Genomic DNA, 19,248 nt, shown 5'->3' on the forward strand with positions numbered 1-19,248 from the left:
AAACCCCACCTGGATGTGTTCCTGTGTGATCTGCTCTGGGTGCTCCTGCTCTGGCAGGGGGGTTGGACTGGATGAGCTTTTGAGGTCCCTTCCAGCCCCTAAAGTTCTGTGATTCTGTATAACAGATTCTTTACAATAACAAAGTCTGATTCATATGTGACTCAAAAAGGAGTAAGAAAGGGAAGAAGCAAATGAGTGAAGAGCATCACCTGGATACACAACGAAGCTGAACGCTGCAGCCGAGTTCTTCCTAAGACTCTTTAACAACCTCTTAATGAGACATCATTTAAGTAAATAACCTGTGCCACCTTCAGAACTGTTGTTTAGATTGTTAGAACTACCAGCTATGATAATTCTTACCCATGCTTCCTCACTTGCAGCATTCCCTTGAGAAAGTTTCTGTCAGAGCAGAAATTGAGCTCATCTATTCCATGTACCCCATAGTTCTTAAGAGTTGACCTAACCATGAGAGCTGTGACCTGACATCTTTTTTTTGCCAGATCTCAGTGAAACCTCTTCAGAAACAATCCATCTACACTGAGCTTCAAAGGACAACAGCAACATAATTTTTTTTTTTTCTGGTAGTATTCAAAGAGAACTAAAGTGCATTTGACTTCGCTGAACTGCCAAGAAAGATTATAAAGTTAAAAAAAAAAAGTAATTTAATCTACTCACAAAAATACCGAAAAGAAGATGCTGAGCAAAAAAACCTGCCAAAACCAAAAAACCAACCAACAAAAAAAACCCCCACAAACCAAAACACCACCCCAAAAACCAACCAACCAAAAAAAAAACCCAACCCAAAAAAACCCCAAACAAACCAACCCCCCAAAACTAACGTAACAACAACAACCCCAACCAACCAACCCACCCTGCAAGTTTCATAAGATGAGGGAGAGATGGAATTCCTGACCTGAAAGCTCTTGCCTGGCTAGGAATTTGCTTACTGAAGACTCCAAGCAGCTACTTGGAGACCTCTCATGTTCATGGAAAGGAAAATGTTGTAGAATTTGGAATTCACTACTCCATCAAAACAGTCTGAAATCCCTTGTTCTCATTGGCAAGCAACATCTCAGCCTGTTTTCTTTAATCCATAATGCCTGTGTGAACCTCAGACATTGTGGAAGAATAATGTTTTCAGAGGAGTGGCAAGTTTATTCATTGTCACCAGCCAGTTCAGTGGGAATTGATCCGGCCAGGGCGTTCCAATTTTTAACCACTGTGCTGCTTCAACTGTTAGGCACAGACATCTGTAGATGCCAACTGAATAATCTTGAAAAACCTCAGAAGAAAGTAATAAGACAATTAGAGACCATTTCTGGGAGTATATTTAATCTCACCTGAGCAGTGACAAGGTAAAGGACTGAAAGAAAAAAAAAAAAAAAGAGGAAGAAAACCAAAGCCAACAAAACAACCCCCCCCAAAAAAAAAAATCCAAACCCCAAACAAACAAAATGAAAGAAAAAAAAAATAAAACAAGAAGCAGGAAAATCACTTTGAACAGTTTGTAGAAATGTATCTTTAGTATCTCTCAGAATTCAGAGAGAAAAAGCCAAAAGATGTTTCTAGGAAGAAGAAGGGAAAAAAAAAAAAAATCTACATTTGGAAAAATCTGTTTGCAAATTACTCCACAGAGCAGCACAGCTACTTTTTGTTAGCAACATTAACAGCAATTGTTTATTTCTTTGCCCAGTGCCAGGCAGAAATTAGCTCAGTGGAATTTGAGAATCTCCAATCTCTCTTCCCTGCTTAACAGAAGGTATCAAACCCCAGCAACACAACTCTTCCATCATATATACCACCCACTACTAAAACCTTAGCATTTGACACAGCTCAGGGCATAACCAAAGGAATCCTCTTAACTGTGGGAGGTAAATGTGGTGACAATGGAATATTGGGGAGTAAAGAATCAGTTTTAAACGACTGGATGAACACAGGACATCACTCTGCCTCTAACAGTATCAAATTCTAGAACTGCCTCTTGTTTTCATAGCAGCTCCATGTGCCATGGTTTTCACTGAGCAGCTTAGAAGCCAAAAAAAACCAAAAACCAAAACAACAAAACAAAACAAAAAACAGAAGAAGAAGAAAACAAATCTCTTCATTCAAGCCAAGGAACTCCATGTAATTTTTGTAAATACTGAAGAGAAACGTTTTCCCATTACCTAAAGCTTCCTTTAGAACTCCCCTTCTCAAAACCCACTCCAGAAAACAACCCAATTGTATATACCAAAACAGAGAGCAAACTAAAAGGGGATACAGAAATATGGAGCCTACTATTTTGCCTCCCTCTCTCTCTTTTTTTTTTAAGTAGAAAGATTGACTAGATATTAACACAAATGGGTTTAAATGTGAAGCTGCCATAAAAGCAGGCACATAAATGTAATTCTCCCAGCCGCTATTTTGATGCACATTTTTGATTCCATGAATATTTTATGAAATGGCCCAAACTAAAGCCATATAACATTCCTGCATTACTGATGCTTGAGCCCGTGAGCTACAAACATTAGAGGCATGATTGAGTGCATTAAAATGAACTCATTCAGCAGTGCATTGATTACTTGAAGGAGAGAGGGAGAGGGGGGGAAGGAAAAAAAAGAAACCAAACCCAAAAACCCCAACCCAAAACATCAAACAAGAAAGTTACTCCCACTTAAGCAAACAGCACACAAATCTGAAGTTTTCAATAGTGGAATTACAAGATGGCAAATTTGAATGGTGTGGTATTTAATCCATGGAGCAGTGCAAAACTATCTAGGATTCTGAGCCTGGAATGATTTGTCCAGGGATGTGGTTGAGGCTCCATCCCTGGAGGTGTTTGCAGCCAGGCTGGATGAGGCTTTGGCCAGCCTGATCTAGTGTGAGGTGTCCCTGCCCATGGCAGGGGGGTTGGAACTAGATGATCCTTGTGGTCCCTTCCAACCCTGACTGATTCTAGGATTCTATGATTCTCTATATGCAGTCCTGACATTAATTAGGTGAGGTGTTAATTAGGCCCACAGATTGCTTCCAGTAGCGTACAGGTAATTTGAAATGTCACAAGCTGCAAAAGGCAGGGACTGACCTGTTTGAGCTCCATGCCTCAGCAGTACTGAGAGCACCTAATGATTCTCTTTCCTACCAGCTCAGACATTTAGCAATGAAAATCATGGCATAGACACAATTGCACCAAAAGTGACAGGGCTGTTAGGGACATTTATAGAATTATTGAGGCTGGAAAAGACCTCTGAGATCATCCAGTCCAGCCTATGACCTAACACCAGGACATCAGCTAAACCATGCCACCAAGTGCCACATCCAAGCTTTTCTTGAAGACCTCCGGCGATGGCAACTCCACCACCTCCCTGGGCAGTCCATCCCAGTGCCTCATCAGCCTTGCTGTGAGGAAGTGCTTCCTAACATCCAACCTAAACCTTCCTAACATCAAACCAACAGCTTCATGCCCTCTTGTCCTGTCACAAGTTGCCTGAGAGAAGAGCCTGACCCCCCACCTCACTACAACTTCCCTTTAAGTAGTTGTAGAATGATAAGGTCCCCTCTAGGTCTCCTCTTCTCCAGGCTGAAACACCCCCAGCTCCCTCAGCCTTTCCTCATACAACTTTCCCTCCAGCCCCCTCCCCAGTCTTGTTGCTCTCCTCTGGACCTGCTCCAGCACCTCAATATCCTTCCTGAAGTGAGGGACCCAGAACTGCAGACAGTGCTGGAGGTGAGACCTCACCAGTGCAGAGCACAGGAGCAGAATTCCATCCCTGCTCCTGCTGGCCACACTATTCCTGATATAAGCCAAGATGCCTTTGGCCTCCTGTGCCAGCTGGGCACACTGCTGGCTCCTGTTGAACTGTTGTCACCCAGCACTGCCAGGGCCCTCTCTGCCAGGCTGCTCTCCAGTCACTCATCCCCCAGTCTGCAGCGCTGCAGCAGGAAGTTTGTCTAATTCCAAAGCGTAAAGCGGTTGTGGAGGACTTCACAAAATGTCCCACTTCATCTTAGAACAACAGTCTAAAGGAACAATAAAGCTTTATGCATATTATATTTTAATCTGGAACTAGGAGGGGGTTTGCAATCAGTTATTTCACTGTACAGCACTGACATCCAATCTGCTTGGAGCAATAGTTAATGGTAGCAAAGGAAAAGGAAAAAAAAAAAGAAGAAAGAGAAATGTTATTACTATTTTTAAATTATATAGGCTTACATATCAGCTTAACTGCTTGAACTACCTTCTATTACTTTCAGTTTCCTACATTCAGGTACAATAATTACAATAGTTTCATGATGAAACAGTTAAGATTCTGTCCCAGTTTCCAGTGACAACCACTACTTAAGTGCATAGAGTCTTTAATATCTGTAAGTCTTTAACAAAGATGTTGGGAGGTAGAAGGAGAAAAAGCTCATAAGAATCACTAAAGGGTTGTCATTCAGTAAATAGTTGAACCATCTCAGACTCCTGAGATCAAATCAGTTGTGCAGAAGACACTGGCACTGATCACAGAGGCAAGAACCTGAGTTTAACGGGGCACCTACAAAAACAAGACAAAACGTTGTGGAAGAGAGTAAAGATAAAATTTTGCCCTTCCACAACTGTAGAAAATTCCTCTAAAACAGAAGCAATCATCAGACAATGATCATCATCCCCTGTGGAGACAGGATGAGAGAGCTGGGGCTCTTCAGCCTAGAGAAAAGGCAGCTCCAGGGAGACCTTAGAGCAGCCTTCCAGTACTGAAGGTGTCTACAAGTAAGCCTGGAAGGGACTTTTTACAAGGGCTTGTGGTGGTAAAACAAGGGACAATGGCTTTAAGCTTGAAGAGGGGAGATTTAGACTGGAGATTAGGAAGAAATTCTTCAGAGTGAGGGTGGGGAGACACTGGACCAGGTTGCCCAGGCAGGTCATGGATGCCCCCTCCCTGGAGGTGTCCAAGGTCAGGTTGGATGAGACCTTGAGCAACCTGGGCTGGTGGGAGGTGTCTGTGCCTATGGGAACTAGATGATCTTTAAGGTCCCTTCCAACACAAACCATTCTATGGCTCTGTGAATCAAGGTGAGTATTTTTAAGATGAAGGATAAGAAGTCATTTTTATTTCCTGTACAAGAGCCAATAACATTTTATGGAAAGATTCCATAGGGAGTTTTAGCAAAATGCTGTAGACAGTTAATAAGAATGTTGTAATGAACACACTGCCTTACCATGGGGGTATGCCCGGAATTTCCCCAGTTTGACCACACACAGTAGACCTCTCCCTGGACTCTAAGATGCTTAAGGTCAGCTAAAAGCATGCCTGAAAAGTACAAGGCTTGAGGACATGAAGGACTCAGGAGATAAGAGGAAAGTTGAGCATCACACTGCTTGATAAATGGCATTGGTGGATTGAGGATGCAGTGCTAAAAGATGGAATTTTGTATTCCCTTCTCTGGGCCAAGGACTGCTAGACTAATTCTTGGTATTGCAGCTCAGAGAATAAGGTAGAATAGTAGAATCATAGAATTGTCAGGGTTGGAAGGGACTTCAAGGATCATCCAGTTCCAACCCCACTGCCATGGGCAGGAACACCTCACACCAGAGCAGGTTGCTCACAGCCACATCCAGCCTGGCCTTAAAAACATCCAGAGATGAGGCTTCCACCACCTCCCTGGGCAACCTCTTCCAGTCTCTCACCACCCTCATGGTGCAAAACTTCTTCCTAACATCCAATCTGAATCTCCCCACTTCTAGTTTTGCTCCATCCCCTCCAGTCCCATTGCTACCTGACACCCTCAAAAGTCTCTCCCCAGCTTTCTTGTAGCCCCCTTCAGATCCTAGAAGGCTACAAGAAGGTCTCCTTGGAGCCTTCTCTTCTCCAAACTGAACAGCCCCAACTCTTTCAGTCTGTCCTCATAGGAGAGGTGCTCCAGCCCTCTGCTCATCCTCAGTATTATTTCTGCTCACATTAGTTAAGCAAGTATATATTGTCCAAAAAGAAAAAAACATAACTATAGGAATCCAGTGAGCATCAGATCATAGTTTTGTCCCTTGAGGGCCCAAGTTGTTTGCTTTAAAGCTCAAAGACTCAAAAGGTTCCCATGCAAAGCTATGTGCATATTGCAGCACCCACCAGCAGGACTGCTCACAGTATGCAATATTGCATCAGCAACATATTTTGCTGCTTAAAGGGGTCTTTAAGAGACACCTCACAAGCTAGGGGTAACACTAGATTCTCTGGTTGCTTGCCTGGTTGCTCTCTAATCCATTCCTCTGCTGCTGCCAACACCACTGAACTGCCAAGGAGGAAGGGTTCCCACAGGCAGCTGAAGTGACTGCTGCTTTAGGGGTAGCTTACTATGGACCAGCAAGAGAAAAAATCCTTTCATTAACTGAAGGACACATTACCACAAAAAGAACTGCTGTGAGAAGTCCTCCTGTTCTTACAGGAATGTCTGAAGAGTAAGTTTAGGAGGAACAGGAGATTGGAAGAAACAACCCCCACCCCTTCCCCCTTGCCTTTGCTTCCAGTCAGTGCACTGTAGCTTCAAAATCTCTGCCATAGCTCCAGGCCTTCTTAACTTGCTTCTGACTCTCCACAAAACATCTTGGATTTTCTCTAAGAGACATACAGCTACTCTCTAGACTGACTGCAACTACTCAGAGTAACTCTACAAAGAAAATCTAGTGCCAGTTACACGATTTCCCCCTAACTACATGCACACAGACTTCACATATAGAGTTCACAAAGAGTGGTACAAAATATGACATAAGGGCACGCATGAAAGACAACCATAAATCAGAGAGTGATTTTGTACTAAGTGTAACCCTTAACTCTGGAAGTTAGAAAGATTCCTGTAATTGCTATCTGAACTACACTATATCACCAATTTCCCCCTTGCTTTAGGCTTAAATGTGGAAAAAAGGTTCATATTTCAGGCATTTTTAAAGAAGTTGAAGTCTGAGGTATCACCTAGAATCTCTGAAGGCTTTTCAACACTAATTGCATGAAATGCTTAGCAGCATTTTGCCCACATGCAAACTAGATTAAAACAAACAAACAAACAAAAGTGTTCTTCCAAGATCAGTGTCCAGCAAACAAATTCCTGACAGCTGAAGAGGTCCTGCATGAACATTGCACTAAATTGTTTGTCCTGCACTCACATTCAAATGAACCATCACTGAAAGTCTTGGTTTACAATTAAAATTCTTCTATCTTTTTAGATTAATGCGCTTTATGAGAGTAACATAGAATCAGTCAGGGTAGGAAGGGACCACAAGGATCAGCCAGTTCCAACCCCACCTCACACTAGGTCAGGCTGGCCAGAGCCTCATCCAGCCTGGCCTTAAACACCTCCAGGGATGGAGCCTCAACCACCTCCTTGGACAACCCATTCCAGGCTCTCACCACTCTCATGGGGAAGAACTTCTTCCTTACATCCAGTCTGAATCTCCCCACTTCCAGTTTTATTCCATTCCCCCCAGTCCTGTCACTACCTGATAGCCTAAAAAAGTCCCTCCCCAGCTTTCTTATAGCCCCCTTCAGATACTGGAAGGCCACCAGAAGGTCACCTCAGAGCCTTCTCTTCTCCACACTGAACAACCCCAACTCTCTCAGTCTGTCTCCATAGCAGAGCAGATCCAGCCCTCTGCTCGTCCTCATGGCCCTTCTCTGAACACCTTCCAACATACTTAGAATCAACCAGGTTGGAAGAGACCTCCAAGCTCATCCAGTCCAACCTATCACCCAGCCCTATCCAATCAACCAGACCATGGCACTGAGTGCCTCATCCAGGCTTTTCTTGAACATCTCCAGGGACAGTGACTCCACCACCTCCCTGGGCAGCACATCCCAATGGGCAATCACTCTCTCTGTGTGAGAACTTCCTCCTAACATCCAGCCTACAGATGCCTTCTGATTTGTTTAATTGTATACAAACAAACACTTTTGGATACATGTCAGTTTTAATCTAGAGACCGTGGCAGACACTGAACACCAGCTGAATGGCAACATCTCTCTTTTAAAGAGAGTGGGATTCTTGCTTCCTGGTAACATGCAGGCCTTCCTCTTTCATGCTTGTAAAGCATCACTGTGCTTTCTATATGCAAAGCCTCCCTAAGACGCAAAATGTATTCGGGAAGCTCACAAGGTAAGGAGCAGTAGCAGGCTTGTGGAGTGGGATGCTCACACTTCAGGTTTCACCAATATTTGGGTGTCTATAGGCTAATATTCAAAGGGGGGGTTGGGGGGGTGGGAGGGGAAGCTGACAACCCAGTGGTGAATAGTGAAGAATGGCACATGCTTTGCAGTTCTCTTTTCCAGGACTTGAGGGCTTTTTTAGCTCAATAGAGCCAACTGAATATAAGTTATATTACTACTTAATCTCAAAGAATAATATGATCATTATCTTTCAAATAGAGAAAGTGACACTGAAGCAGATTAGTTTCCCTGGATTACTTTTTTTTTTTTTTTTTTGCTAACTCATGTCAAATGCTTGCCTCAGTTTAAATAAATTGTTTTCCACAGTGATCACATTTTATTCAGATTCTCCCCTACTCTCCTTACTTTTGCCAGCTTCCAACAATTAATTTAGTATCAGATGCAATGCTCCAGCAGTGCAGCTGTGCTGCTGTGTGGATAATCTCCTTCAGAATGATGCTTTGAGTATCAGATTGGATTAATGATCTGCTGAGGTCCCATCCAACTTGAATGGTTCTAACAGAGTAAGATGCATTCTTCTTTATAGCTTCATAATGTCTGTTTTACCTATGGCTTCTACAGATTCTTGATGATGTCTGAGGACACCCAATCCCATCAGCTCTCAGTCTCACTGAGATGGAAGCACTACCTCCTTTATCAATTACTACAAGGAAAAGCTGCCTCCAGGAAAGCTTGTGATGACTACTGCTGGTCTGGCTGCAGCAGTCCAAGACCTTGCAAAGCTTTGAAGCAAGAAAAAAAAAAAAGAATTAAAAAATTAAAAAGTTAAAATCTGTTAGTGAGCAGGCAGCTTGGAATGAAGCTTCAGCTCAGTACTACTCATTAAGCAGTAAATAATTAAAATACTCTGGAAAAGACAGGTAAAAATACAAGCAGCAATGTCAGTAGTAGACATGAAAGAGAAGGGAGGGGGAAAAAAGAAGAGAAGGGGAAAAGAATTTAAAAAAAAAAGCGAAGAAATAATTCATTTGAAGTTTTAATAAAGTTTCATTTGCAGTCTTGTTTAAAGATATATCAGACTTTAGGGATGTAACCTAATTACATTTTTATTCTAAGTTCTATTCAAAGACCTTGGACTTTGAATCTTTAACACAGATCAAACATAGTATAATTTACTCATGGCTATCAATACTTTAAAAAGACCTCTTCATTAAATGTCATACTCCTATGAACATCCCCAGAAAGCAAACAGAGTAATGTTTCAGACCAAGAGAAACCCAAAACATCAGGATTCTTACAGAAGTGTGTATACAAACAGCTCCCTCGAGTGCTACACATGAAATGGACATAGAACAGTTCTGAAATATTTCTGATACAATGGCTTCCAGAAGTCATTGGAAACAACAGCAACACTTGTTCAGTGATTTTATCATGAGTTGGAAAACTAACTTTACAGTCCAGAAGTACCCAAGAACAGGAACTAATTTAAGATTATTTTCCTTCTGCATGAAGTCAAAGCTTTTAAGAAAAATGCCAATTACAGACTTCAGAAACCACACTCAGGCACTGCTGTGAGTGTTTTTGAAGAGCTTCCCTGAGGAAAGGAACTTGGGGTGCTGGGGGATGAGAAGCTCAACATGAGCTGCCAGTGTGCACTTGCAGCCCAGAGAGCCAAGCAGAGCCTGGGCTGCATCAGGAGAAGTGTGGCCAGCAGGGCCAGGGAGGGGATTCTCCCCCTCTGCTCTGCTCTGGTGAGACCCCACCTGGAGTACTGCATCCAGTTCTGGAGCCTCTGTTACAAGAGGGATATGGACATGCTGGAAGGTGTCCAGAGAAGGGCCATGAGGATGAGCAGAGGGCTGGAGCTGCTCTGCTATGAGGAGAGACTGAGAGAGTTGGGGCTGTTCAGTCAGAGAAGACTCTGAGGTGACCTTCTTGTGGCCTTCCAGTATCTAAAGGGGGCTACAAGAAAGCTGGGGAGAGACTTTTTAGGCTATCAGGCAGTGATAGGACTGGGGGGAATGGAACAAAGCTGGGAATGAGCAGATTCAGACTGGATGTTAGGAAGAAGTTTTTCCACCATGAGGGTGGTGAGAGCCTGGCAGAGGTTGCCCAGGGAGGTGGTGGAAGCCTCATCCCTGGAGGTGTTTAAGGCCAGGCTGGATGAGGCTCTGGCCAGCCTGCTGTAGTGTGAGGTGTCCCTGCCCATGGCAGGGGGGTTGGAACTGGCTGAGCCTTGAAGTCCCTTCCAACCCTGACTGATTTTATGATTCTCATTAGAAAGTAAGACTACAGCCCTGTCCCAGTTGTTACATCAAACCCAAAACATTTTCCATGTGAACAGTTAGACTTGGAAAGTGGCAGTGGTGGTAAAAGGATTAAGGAGCCTTTTAGCAAACCTGCTTACTTCTTCCTAATGTAAAGAAAATTCTTATCTTTCTGTGCTTAATAAGTTCTTGATTTAAATCAACTGAAGGGAAAAAAAAGAAAACATGAAGAACGTTTTTCCTTTTCACAGTATTTTTTTCAGAAGTGAAAATAAGAACCCTATAGTGTTCCACCTGAGCTCTTATTCAAAACATCTTCATTGCCTACCAGCACCAGCTAAAAAATAAGAATAACTCCTCCACAAACTCAACAGGCCCTTTTTGCTTTTGTGTTGCATGTTCAGAAGTTTTTTAGGCTTTAAGGCTACTCTTTAGACTGTAACCACCTAATTCCTATAACGTCAATTCAGTACAGAACTGCTTATTTAATATCTGCAACAACCCTGTACACAGATGTCATCACTTATCTGGGATCTACAGTCTGAACTTGCATGAGGATGAGCTCAGTTATTTAATAAACCTTTTAAACCTGTCCTCCCCTTGAAGCCATCTGGATTTGTGGCTGCTGCTGCCTGCTAGTGACTGACAAAAGTCTTGTCTGATGACTTTATCTCCTAGCAATTTGATGCTTAAACATTTCAAATGATACTCTACAATCAACTTTATCCCCAGTCATGTGTTTCTTTAAGCAACCAGGAAAAAAAAAGTGAATATAACTGCTTTGTGAAATGGTGTAAGTGCAGAAGAACAAGGAAGAGTTCACTTCAGTTCTTCTGATGAAAATCAATAATCCATTTTAGGTTGGACCAGTGCATGTGAACAACAACAAGACCACCTCTAGCTACTGGTTTACACACTTCATGGTGGGAATATAGCATTAAATAATGAGGTTGGATAGATCACAGTCTCACAGTGTATCAGAGGTTGGAAGAGACCTCAAGAGATCATCAGGTCCAAGCCCCCTGCCAGAGCAGGATCACTTAGGGGAGTCCGCACAGGAATGCATCCAGGTGGGGTTGGAAAGTCTCCAGAGAAGGAGACTCCACAACCCCCTGGGCAGCCTGCTCCAGGGCTCTGTCACCCTCACTGTAAAGAAGTTTCTACTCATGTTGAGGTGAAGTCTACTCTGTTCAAGTTTGAAACCATTGTTCCTTATCACTGTGTACCACCCAAAAGAGCCTGGCCCCCTCCACTTGACACCCATCCCTCAGATATTTATAAACATTGATCAGATCCCCTCTCAGTCTTCTCTTCCCAAGACTAAACAGCCCCAGGGCTCTCAGTCTCTCTTCACAGGGGAGATGCCTACCCTAAGCAATCCTGCTCTGACAGGGGGGTTGGACCTGATGATCTCTTGAGGTCCCTTTCCAACCTCTGATACACTGTGATACAACAGTCACATAGAAAAGCATATGAAATTTGATAAGCAACAAACTTCTTGGTTTTTTTAACCTTTTTAGTACTTTATTTTGCAATATTAACATCCTCTCTCTTTTTTTTTTTATCTGAATATAAATGAGTTCTGCCTGAAGGCAAACCAGTTGGGGAAATTCCGATTAAGTGTGCAGATTTCCTCTGCATAGATCCTCATGAATGTATGCTGAGTTCCTCTCAATTATTTATACAGTAGTTTTTAATTGAAAAACACTTGCCATAAACAATTCAAAATACAAACCCCAACAATTTCCAGCAATGGCTTAAACAGGACTTACTAAGTGGAGGGAAAAAAAAAAAAAAAATCAGTTTAGAGATTTATGTTCCAAAACCAAAAGATGATGCTGAAAACAGTCTTTAAGTTGCTGTTCACCAAATAAATCTACTAATTAACACTTCAGATTCAGAAGGAGGGGATCTGCTGGAGAGCAGCCCCAAGGAGAAGGACCTGGGAGCCCTGGTGGATAAGTACTCCACAGGTCAGCAATGTGCCCTGGTGGCCAAAAAGGTCAATGGGATCCTGGGCTGCATCAAGAGGAGTGTGCGCAGCAGAGCCAGGGAGGTTCTCCTCCCCCTATGCTCTGCCCTGGTGAGGCCACACCTGGAATATTGCATCCAATTTTGGGCTCCCCAGTTCAGGAGGGACAGGAACCTACTCCAGAGAGTCCAACAGAGGGCTACAAGGATGATGAAGGGACTGGAGCACTGCCCTGTGGGGAGAGGCTGAGGGACCTGAGGCTGTTCAGCCTGGAGAAGATTGAGAGGTGATTTAATAAATGTTTATAAATACCTGAGGGCTGGGGGTCAAGAGGGAGGGGACAGGCTCTGCTCAGTTGCACCCTGGCATAGGACAAAAGGCAATGGATAGAAACTACAGCACAGGAGTTTCCACCTCAACAGGAGGAGGAACTTCTTCACGGGGAAGCTCACAGAGCACTGGGAGAGGCTCCCCAGAGAGGTTGTGGAGTCTCCTTCTCTGGAGACTTTCCAGCCCCATCTAGATGCATTCTTGGGTGACCTGTGCTGGATTCTCTGGTCCTGCTTTGGCAGTAGGGGGTTAGGCTGGATGATTTCTGGAGGTCCTTTCCAGCCCCTAACATCCTGTGAATGCCCATTGAACTCAATAGGAATCTTTCCACCAACCTTGAGGACAAACTTGAATTTCAACAGTATGGTAAAACAATCCTCCTGCCCTTTGGTTCCCTGTACCCTAGGAATATTCCAACCCCTTGGTCTTAATACAGATTATCAAAGTCTGTAAGAACCCTGGGGGGTTTTTAAACAACAAACTATTTATGATTTGTAAGTCCCTTGTGTTCAAGTCAACACCTAAGTCTAACTTATAAAACAGACAATTTCACCCATGATTACAGAGAGAACAATGATAAACAATGATAAAAAAGCAAATGCAATGTTATTTTTTGAAGTGGCTGAGAAGGGATCAGAAGTGATCAACTGGCATAACACTGATCTGACTGAAAAGCAACAGAAGCTTAACATTGGTTATAATCAAGGCAGAATTGGATTAGGAGTGAACACTTCAAATCCCTTCATTAATTTGCAGACCATGGCAGATTTTTTTGCAATTTCCCAGGTTATTTTAAGAAGGACTAAGGAGACTTGCAATCTATAAAAACCACACAAAGGCAGGCAAAATGGGGGTTAGGATGAGCTGTATGCTTTAGGAATCACCACTGAGGTATCCAGCATTGCTGCTTGCTTTTCATTCTGCCCCTTTCTCTCGACAGTTTTGCCTGCCTTGAGTCTTTCCAGTCTGTAAGCATTTCAGAAAAAGTATTAGCTCCACTTCTGGTGATCCTTATGTGCTAGCAGAATATAAATCTGATGACTAATTCAGAGGCCCCACTGCACTGAGATTAATGCCACAATTCTCACATCTCACACACCGAGGCATAGGCAGTTTCTGGCGTGGCGCTGGTTTACAGTTGGAATTCATCATGAAGGTTTTGTTCGTTGGGCTCTGGTGTGGTATTTCACATGCTTTCTCAAAACTAACTACTTAAGCATACGCAGAAATGATGTTTCCAAGCACTGCCAACAGGTAGGGGAAGGTGCATCTATCCTAGAAAACCCACTTGTCCTTCAAAGCAGTGTCTCTGCTTGCAAAATGCCTGTCGGGACAAGTCCCTGCAGCACTCCTGATTACCAAACAGTGCCCATGAACAGCTGCAGGGCAGGAAAGTCTCCTAGCACAAGCCAAAAATTAGACCACATCTGGAATGTTGTGTACAGTTCTGGGCTGCCCAGCTCAGGAGGCACAGGGAACTACTGGAGAGAGTTTCATGGAGGGCTACAAGGATGATTAAAGGACTTGAGCATCCCTCTTACAAGGAAAGACAGAGACCTGGGGCCCTTTAGCCTGGAGAAGGGAAGGCTGAGAGGGAACCTTATCAATGTCTCCAAATATCTGAAGGATGGCTGTCAGGAAGATGGAACCAGTCTCTTTTCAGTGATAGGATGAGGAGCAATGGATGTAAACTCAATCACAAGAAATTCCATCTCAGCATGAGATAGAACTTTTTTTACTGTGAGGGTGATGGAGCCCAGGAATGGGCTGCCCAGAGAGATTGTGGAGTCTCCTTCTCTAGAGATTTACACAGGAACACATCCAGATAGGTTCTGAAATCTGCCCCAAATGGTCCTGCTTTGAAGGGGGTTTGGAGGTCCCTTCCAACCCCTAGTATTCTATGATTTTAGCACTGATTTGTGCTTCAAAGCTCACAGACTTCTCATGCACAGATTTCTTTACTTGTTAGGAAAGTAATGATGGGCTATGAAATGTCTGCCTGTGCTGCTGATGTCTGAAAGGTTAGTGTTGAGATCCTTGCATCACCTGAGGGGGAGAAGAGATATATATATATATATTATATATAAAAGAATGTGGTGATGTTTTTGTTGCTTCCTTCAGAGCTTTTGTGCTCCTAGAGCATTCAGCGTCACTTTCCCTGCTCCATTGTCCCACAGACAATATGCCCCTAACCTTTCTCTTTGCAAGGGTGTGCCTTAAGGCAAGAACAGTACTGCATCTGTATTAGAAAAACACCCTCAGATGTGGAAATTAATCTTCTTTAAGCTTCTCTCACTACAAGACAGAGAGGCAATGCTGGATTTGATGTGAGGGGAAAAAAAATAATTAAAAGACGACCTTGCTTTTTCAATGTGCATCAAGTGACATCAGCATGTCAATAGCTATGGGAAAGTGACTAATAAAGTAATAAAACAATTTATTACCAGTCCCAAGGAAAGAAAAACTAAGGAGTGAGCACAGCCAATTGCACAGGACCATAACCTCACTCCTATAGGAATGAATGAGTAGCATCTCATTTAGGTGACTTGGAAACATAGACCTTATTTTACAGGCAGAGTTTCAAGAGGTTAAAACTTCCATTATTCTGCAAAGAAGTGCCACTAAAACAACGTTTGCTCCAAGCAGAAAGTTCCATTTGTATCTGTAAGCAGGCTACTCTGTTGTTGTTTTCATAGCCTTACATACTGACAGCCCATAATCACCTGCATCCAAATATTGTGACTGAAGTCTACACTGCCAACACCTCCAACGTTTAGCTTTGAAGACTAATCAACATCCAGGCTTATTTCCAGCCTTTAGGACAGGGACCAGGCTGAAATTTGATTACACAAAAACAATGCCCCAGCAAATGTATTGGTTTGCTTTCAGGGCAGCCAATCCTTACAAGTACTTGTTCAACTTCCCGTTCCAGACAATCAGTCCTAAGCAGGGATAGACAGCTTCCACCCACAAGTGAGGGTAACAGAACTGCTACAAAATGTTTACATCTGAAATCACACAACATTAGGGGCTGGAAGGGACCTCAAAAGCTCATCCAGTCCAACCCCCTGCCAGAGCAGGGTCACCTAGAGCAGGTCACTCATCCAGATGGGGTTTGAATATCTCCAGAGAGGGAGACTCCACAACCCCCCTGGGCAGCCTGTTCCAGGGTTCTGTCACCCTCACAGGGAAAAAATTTCTTCCTCCCGTTTCCATGGAACTCCCTCTGCCTCAACTTCCACCACTGCCCCTTGTGCTGGCATTGGGCAGCACCCAGCAGAGCCTGGCTCCAGCCTCTTGGCACACACCCTTTACATGACTCTAAACATGAAAAAGGTCACTCCTCAGGCTCCTCCTTACCAAGCTAGAGAGCCCTCAGCTCCTTCAGTCTCTCCTCATACAGAAGATGTTCAACTCCCCTAATAATCTTTGTGGATCTGCACTGGACTCTTTCACGCAGTTCCCTGAGGTCCTTCTTGAAATTCTTCCCCATGAGGGTGGTGAGAGCCTGGCAGAGGTTGCCCAGGGAGGTGGTAGAAGCCTCATCCCTGGAGGTTTTTGCAGCCGGGCTGGATGTGGCTCTGGGCAACCTGATCAAGTGTGAGGAGTCCCTGCCCATGGCAGGGGGGTTGGCACTGGCTGATCCTTGAGGTCCCTTCCAATCCTATGATTCTATGAACTGAGGGGCCCAGAACTGGACACAATACTCCAGATGCAGCCTTCCCAGGGCAGAGTAGAGGGGGAGGAGAACCTCTCAGCCTACTAACCACAGCCCTTCTAATGCACCCCAGAATGGCACTGGCCTTCTTGGCCACAAGAGCACATTGTTTGGCTCATGGTCATCCTCCCACCCACTAGGATGTATGTCTGCAAGACAGCCTTCTCATTCCTCTCATTTCTCCTGTCTTCCTGGCTGCACTGGTAACCAAAATAGAGTCAATGTAAGTATGATGATTGAAATCAGATGCAAGTATCATGTAAACACCAGGCATCACCCACAGACCTACACATTCCCCTTGTATTTATAGAGGTGAGGTACATATTGCTATATGTATATTAATACACACATAGGTGTCAACACACCTCTGCCTGTTCCTGTATATATCCCCACAGGAAAAGGGCATCTGTCTCATTCAGTTCACAAATAAACTCATTACAATGTCATAAAGAGAGAGTTGGGGTTGTTCAGCCTGGAGAAGAGAAGGCTCCAGGGAGACTTCAGAGCAGCTTTACAGTGTTTGGGGTGGGCTGTGGAAAAGCTGGGAGGAACATTGGATGAAGGCATGGAGAGACAGGACAAGAGGTGATGGCTTCAAACTGAAAGAAGCTGGATTTAGCTTAGACATGAGGAGGGAATTCTTCTCCATGTGGGTGGTGAGGCAGTGGAACAGGTTGCCCAGAGAAGTTGTGGAGGCTCCAAGCTTCCACAACCAGAAGGTAGTTTTTTGAAGGCTGCAGAAACACAGGCTGTTTTATCCAAGTGCAAACTGAATTACCTCTTAAATCATACCACTTTGTGTCACTACAGTTTGTGCCATGCTACTCAGACACCTGTGGCCCAAAGCAGCACTGCCAGCCTCATCAAAAACAAGCAAAAAGAAGCAAGGTTGAACCCAAAGAACCTTTGTGCTAAACAAATGTTTTCTTTAAACTCCTGTTTTGGTTTTTCATCTGACAGTACTTTCAACTCTAGATGGAATGTCAGAGGAAACAAGTGCCTGAATAATTTTAGATTGCACAGAATCACAGCACATCAGAGGTTGGAAGGGACCTCCAGAGATCATTGGGTTCAACCCCCCCTGCCAAAGCAGGATCAGGATCACCTAGGGTCTTCCTACTCCGTGCTGCAAAAATTACAGTTGCAACAATTAAAAAACATTAAAGTACAGCTGCAAATCCATTTTATGTTGCAATGCTGTGCCAAATATGATTGTCTCAATGCTGATACAACACAGCTTTAGATCTCACTGACTTACCTTGCTCCTCACTGATGAGGCCCATGTTGACATGTGCTTGTGCCTCTCTCTTCCCACCATCTATTTTGACTCGTTGAGCGGTCTTAAAGCATTGCTCATAAAAATAATTACTCAACCATTTGTCCTCAGGGTCAGTGAAAGAGTAGGCCAGCTGAAGCTGGTTGTCATACACCTCCTCATAGAGCCCTTCAAAAACAAAAGTTACAAGGAAAAGGTAAGATGAGCATCCCCTTGCAGGAATCTTACCTTACAAGGAAAATGAAGAGCTACTTCTATTTCCACCACCACATTCTGCTAGGTGCCCACTCCAGAAACAAGGGTAAAAGGATAACCTTAAAAATTAAGCAGAATTAAAAAAAAACACCCTTATTTTAACAAAACCACAGGGAATTGCTCTCAGTTCTCTATGGAAACCCAAAACTCAGCTCAATAAACTCAGGCTAAATCTGATTAAGACACTGGCTAGTCAAAAGAGAACGCAAAGAAAACCACCTACCAAAACACACAGCCACTGCTGGAGAAGCATTTGACTGAGACCTGAAAAGGCATCAAGAGCTTTGAAAATAGGTCTAAAGGTAGCAACTGGGACAGGTCTAAAAGGTAGCAACTGTGGTGCTGGAGATAAAGAGCCAAAGGTACCACTCTGCAAACACAACCCATTCATCCACACCATTTTCAATGTTCAAAGAAAGCCTAAGGTGAAAGGCTTGGAGTTTTCCTGTGTATTGCTATTTTTAGTACCTCAACACTCTTGGAATTTAAAGGCAAATTGAGCTTTTACACCTTTCCCTGAAGTTCACCAAGGCATTGCTTTCAGAACAAACGTGGCAAGCAGAGAAGACTCAAAGGCACAGAGCTCCTTTGTGATCCCAAGTAAAATCCCCACATTTAGTTGCCCCCCTCCATCATCTCAGAGATCACAGTCTCACAGTATATCAGAGGTTGGAAGGGACCTCAAGAGATCATCAGGTCCAAGCCCCCTGCCAGAGCAGGATCACTTAGGGGAGTCTGCACAGGAATGCATCCAGGTGGGGTTGGAAAGGCTCCAGAGAAGGAGACTCCACAACCCCTCTGGGCAGCCTGCTCCAGGGCTCTGTCACCCTCACTGGAAAGAAGTTTCTACTCATGTTGAGCTGAAATGTTCTATGTTCAAGTTCGAACCCATTGTTCCTTGTCCTAGCACTGTGTACCACCCAAAAGACCCTGGCCCCTCCTCCTGACACCCACCCCTCAGATATTGATAGACATTGAGCAGATCCCCTCTCAGTCTTTTCTTCTCCAGACTAAACAGCCCCAGGGCTCTCAGTCTCTCTTCACAGGGGAGATGCTCAAGTCCCCTAAGCATCCTCCTGCCTCTCCCTTGGACTCTCTCCAGCAGGTCTCTGTCTCTCTTGAACTGGGGAGCCCAAAACTGGACACAGGATTGCAGCTGTGGTCTCAGCAGGGCAGAGCAGAGAGGTAGAAGAACCTCCCTAGCCCTGCTGGACACCTTTCTTGATACATCCCAGGATCCCATTGGCTCTCTTGGTCACAAGGGCACATTGTTGTTCCATGCAGAACTTGCTGCCCACCAGCACTCCAAGGGCTTT

The 19,248-nt window shown here is 44.0% G+C and overlaps 1 protein-coding gene across 1 annotated transcript in view; it reads right to left on the bottom strand.

Annotated features, from left to right (window-relative positions):
• TTC29 (tetratricopeptide repeat domain 29) overlaps window positions 1-19,248 on the bottom strand; it is a 159,591-nt gene that overhangs the window by 108,363 nt on the left and 31,980 nt on the right. Inside the window, exon 4 of the mRNA XM_054392242.1 lies at window positions 17,660-17,845. Coding sequence (XP_054248217.1) covers window positions 17,660-17,845 — 186 coding nt within the window. The remainder of the gene's footprint in view (window positions 1-17,659; window positions 17,846-19,248) is intronic.

This window comes from Indicator indicator, chromosome 25, assembly GCF_027791375.1.
Source record: "Indicator indicator isolate 239-I01 chromosome 25, UM_Iind_1.1, whole genome shotgun sequence".
NCBI classification, from domain to species: Eukaryota; Metazoa; Chordata; class Aves; order Piciformes; family Indicatoridae; genus Indicator; species Indicator indicator.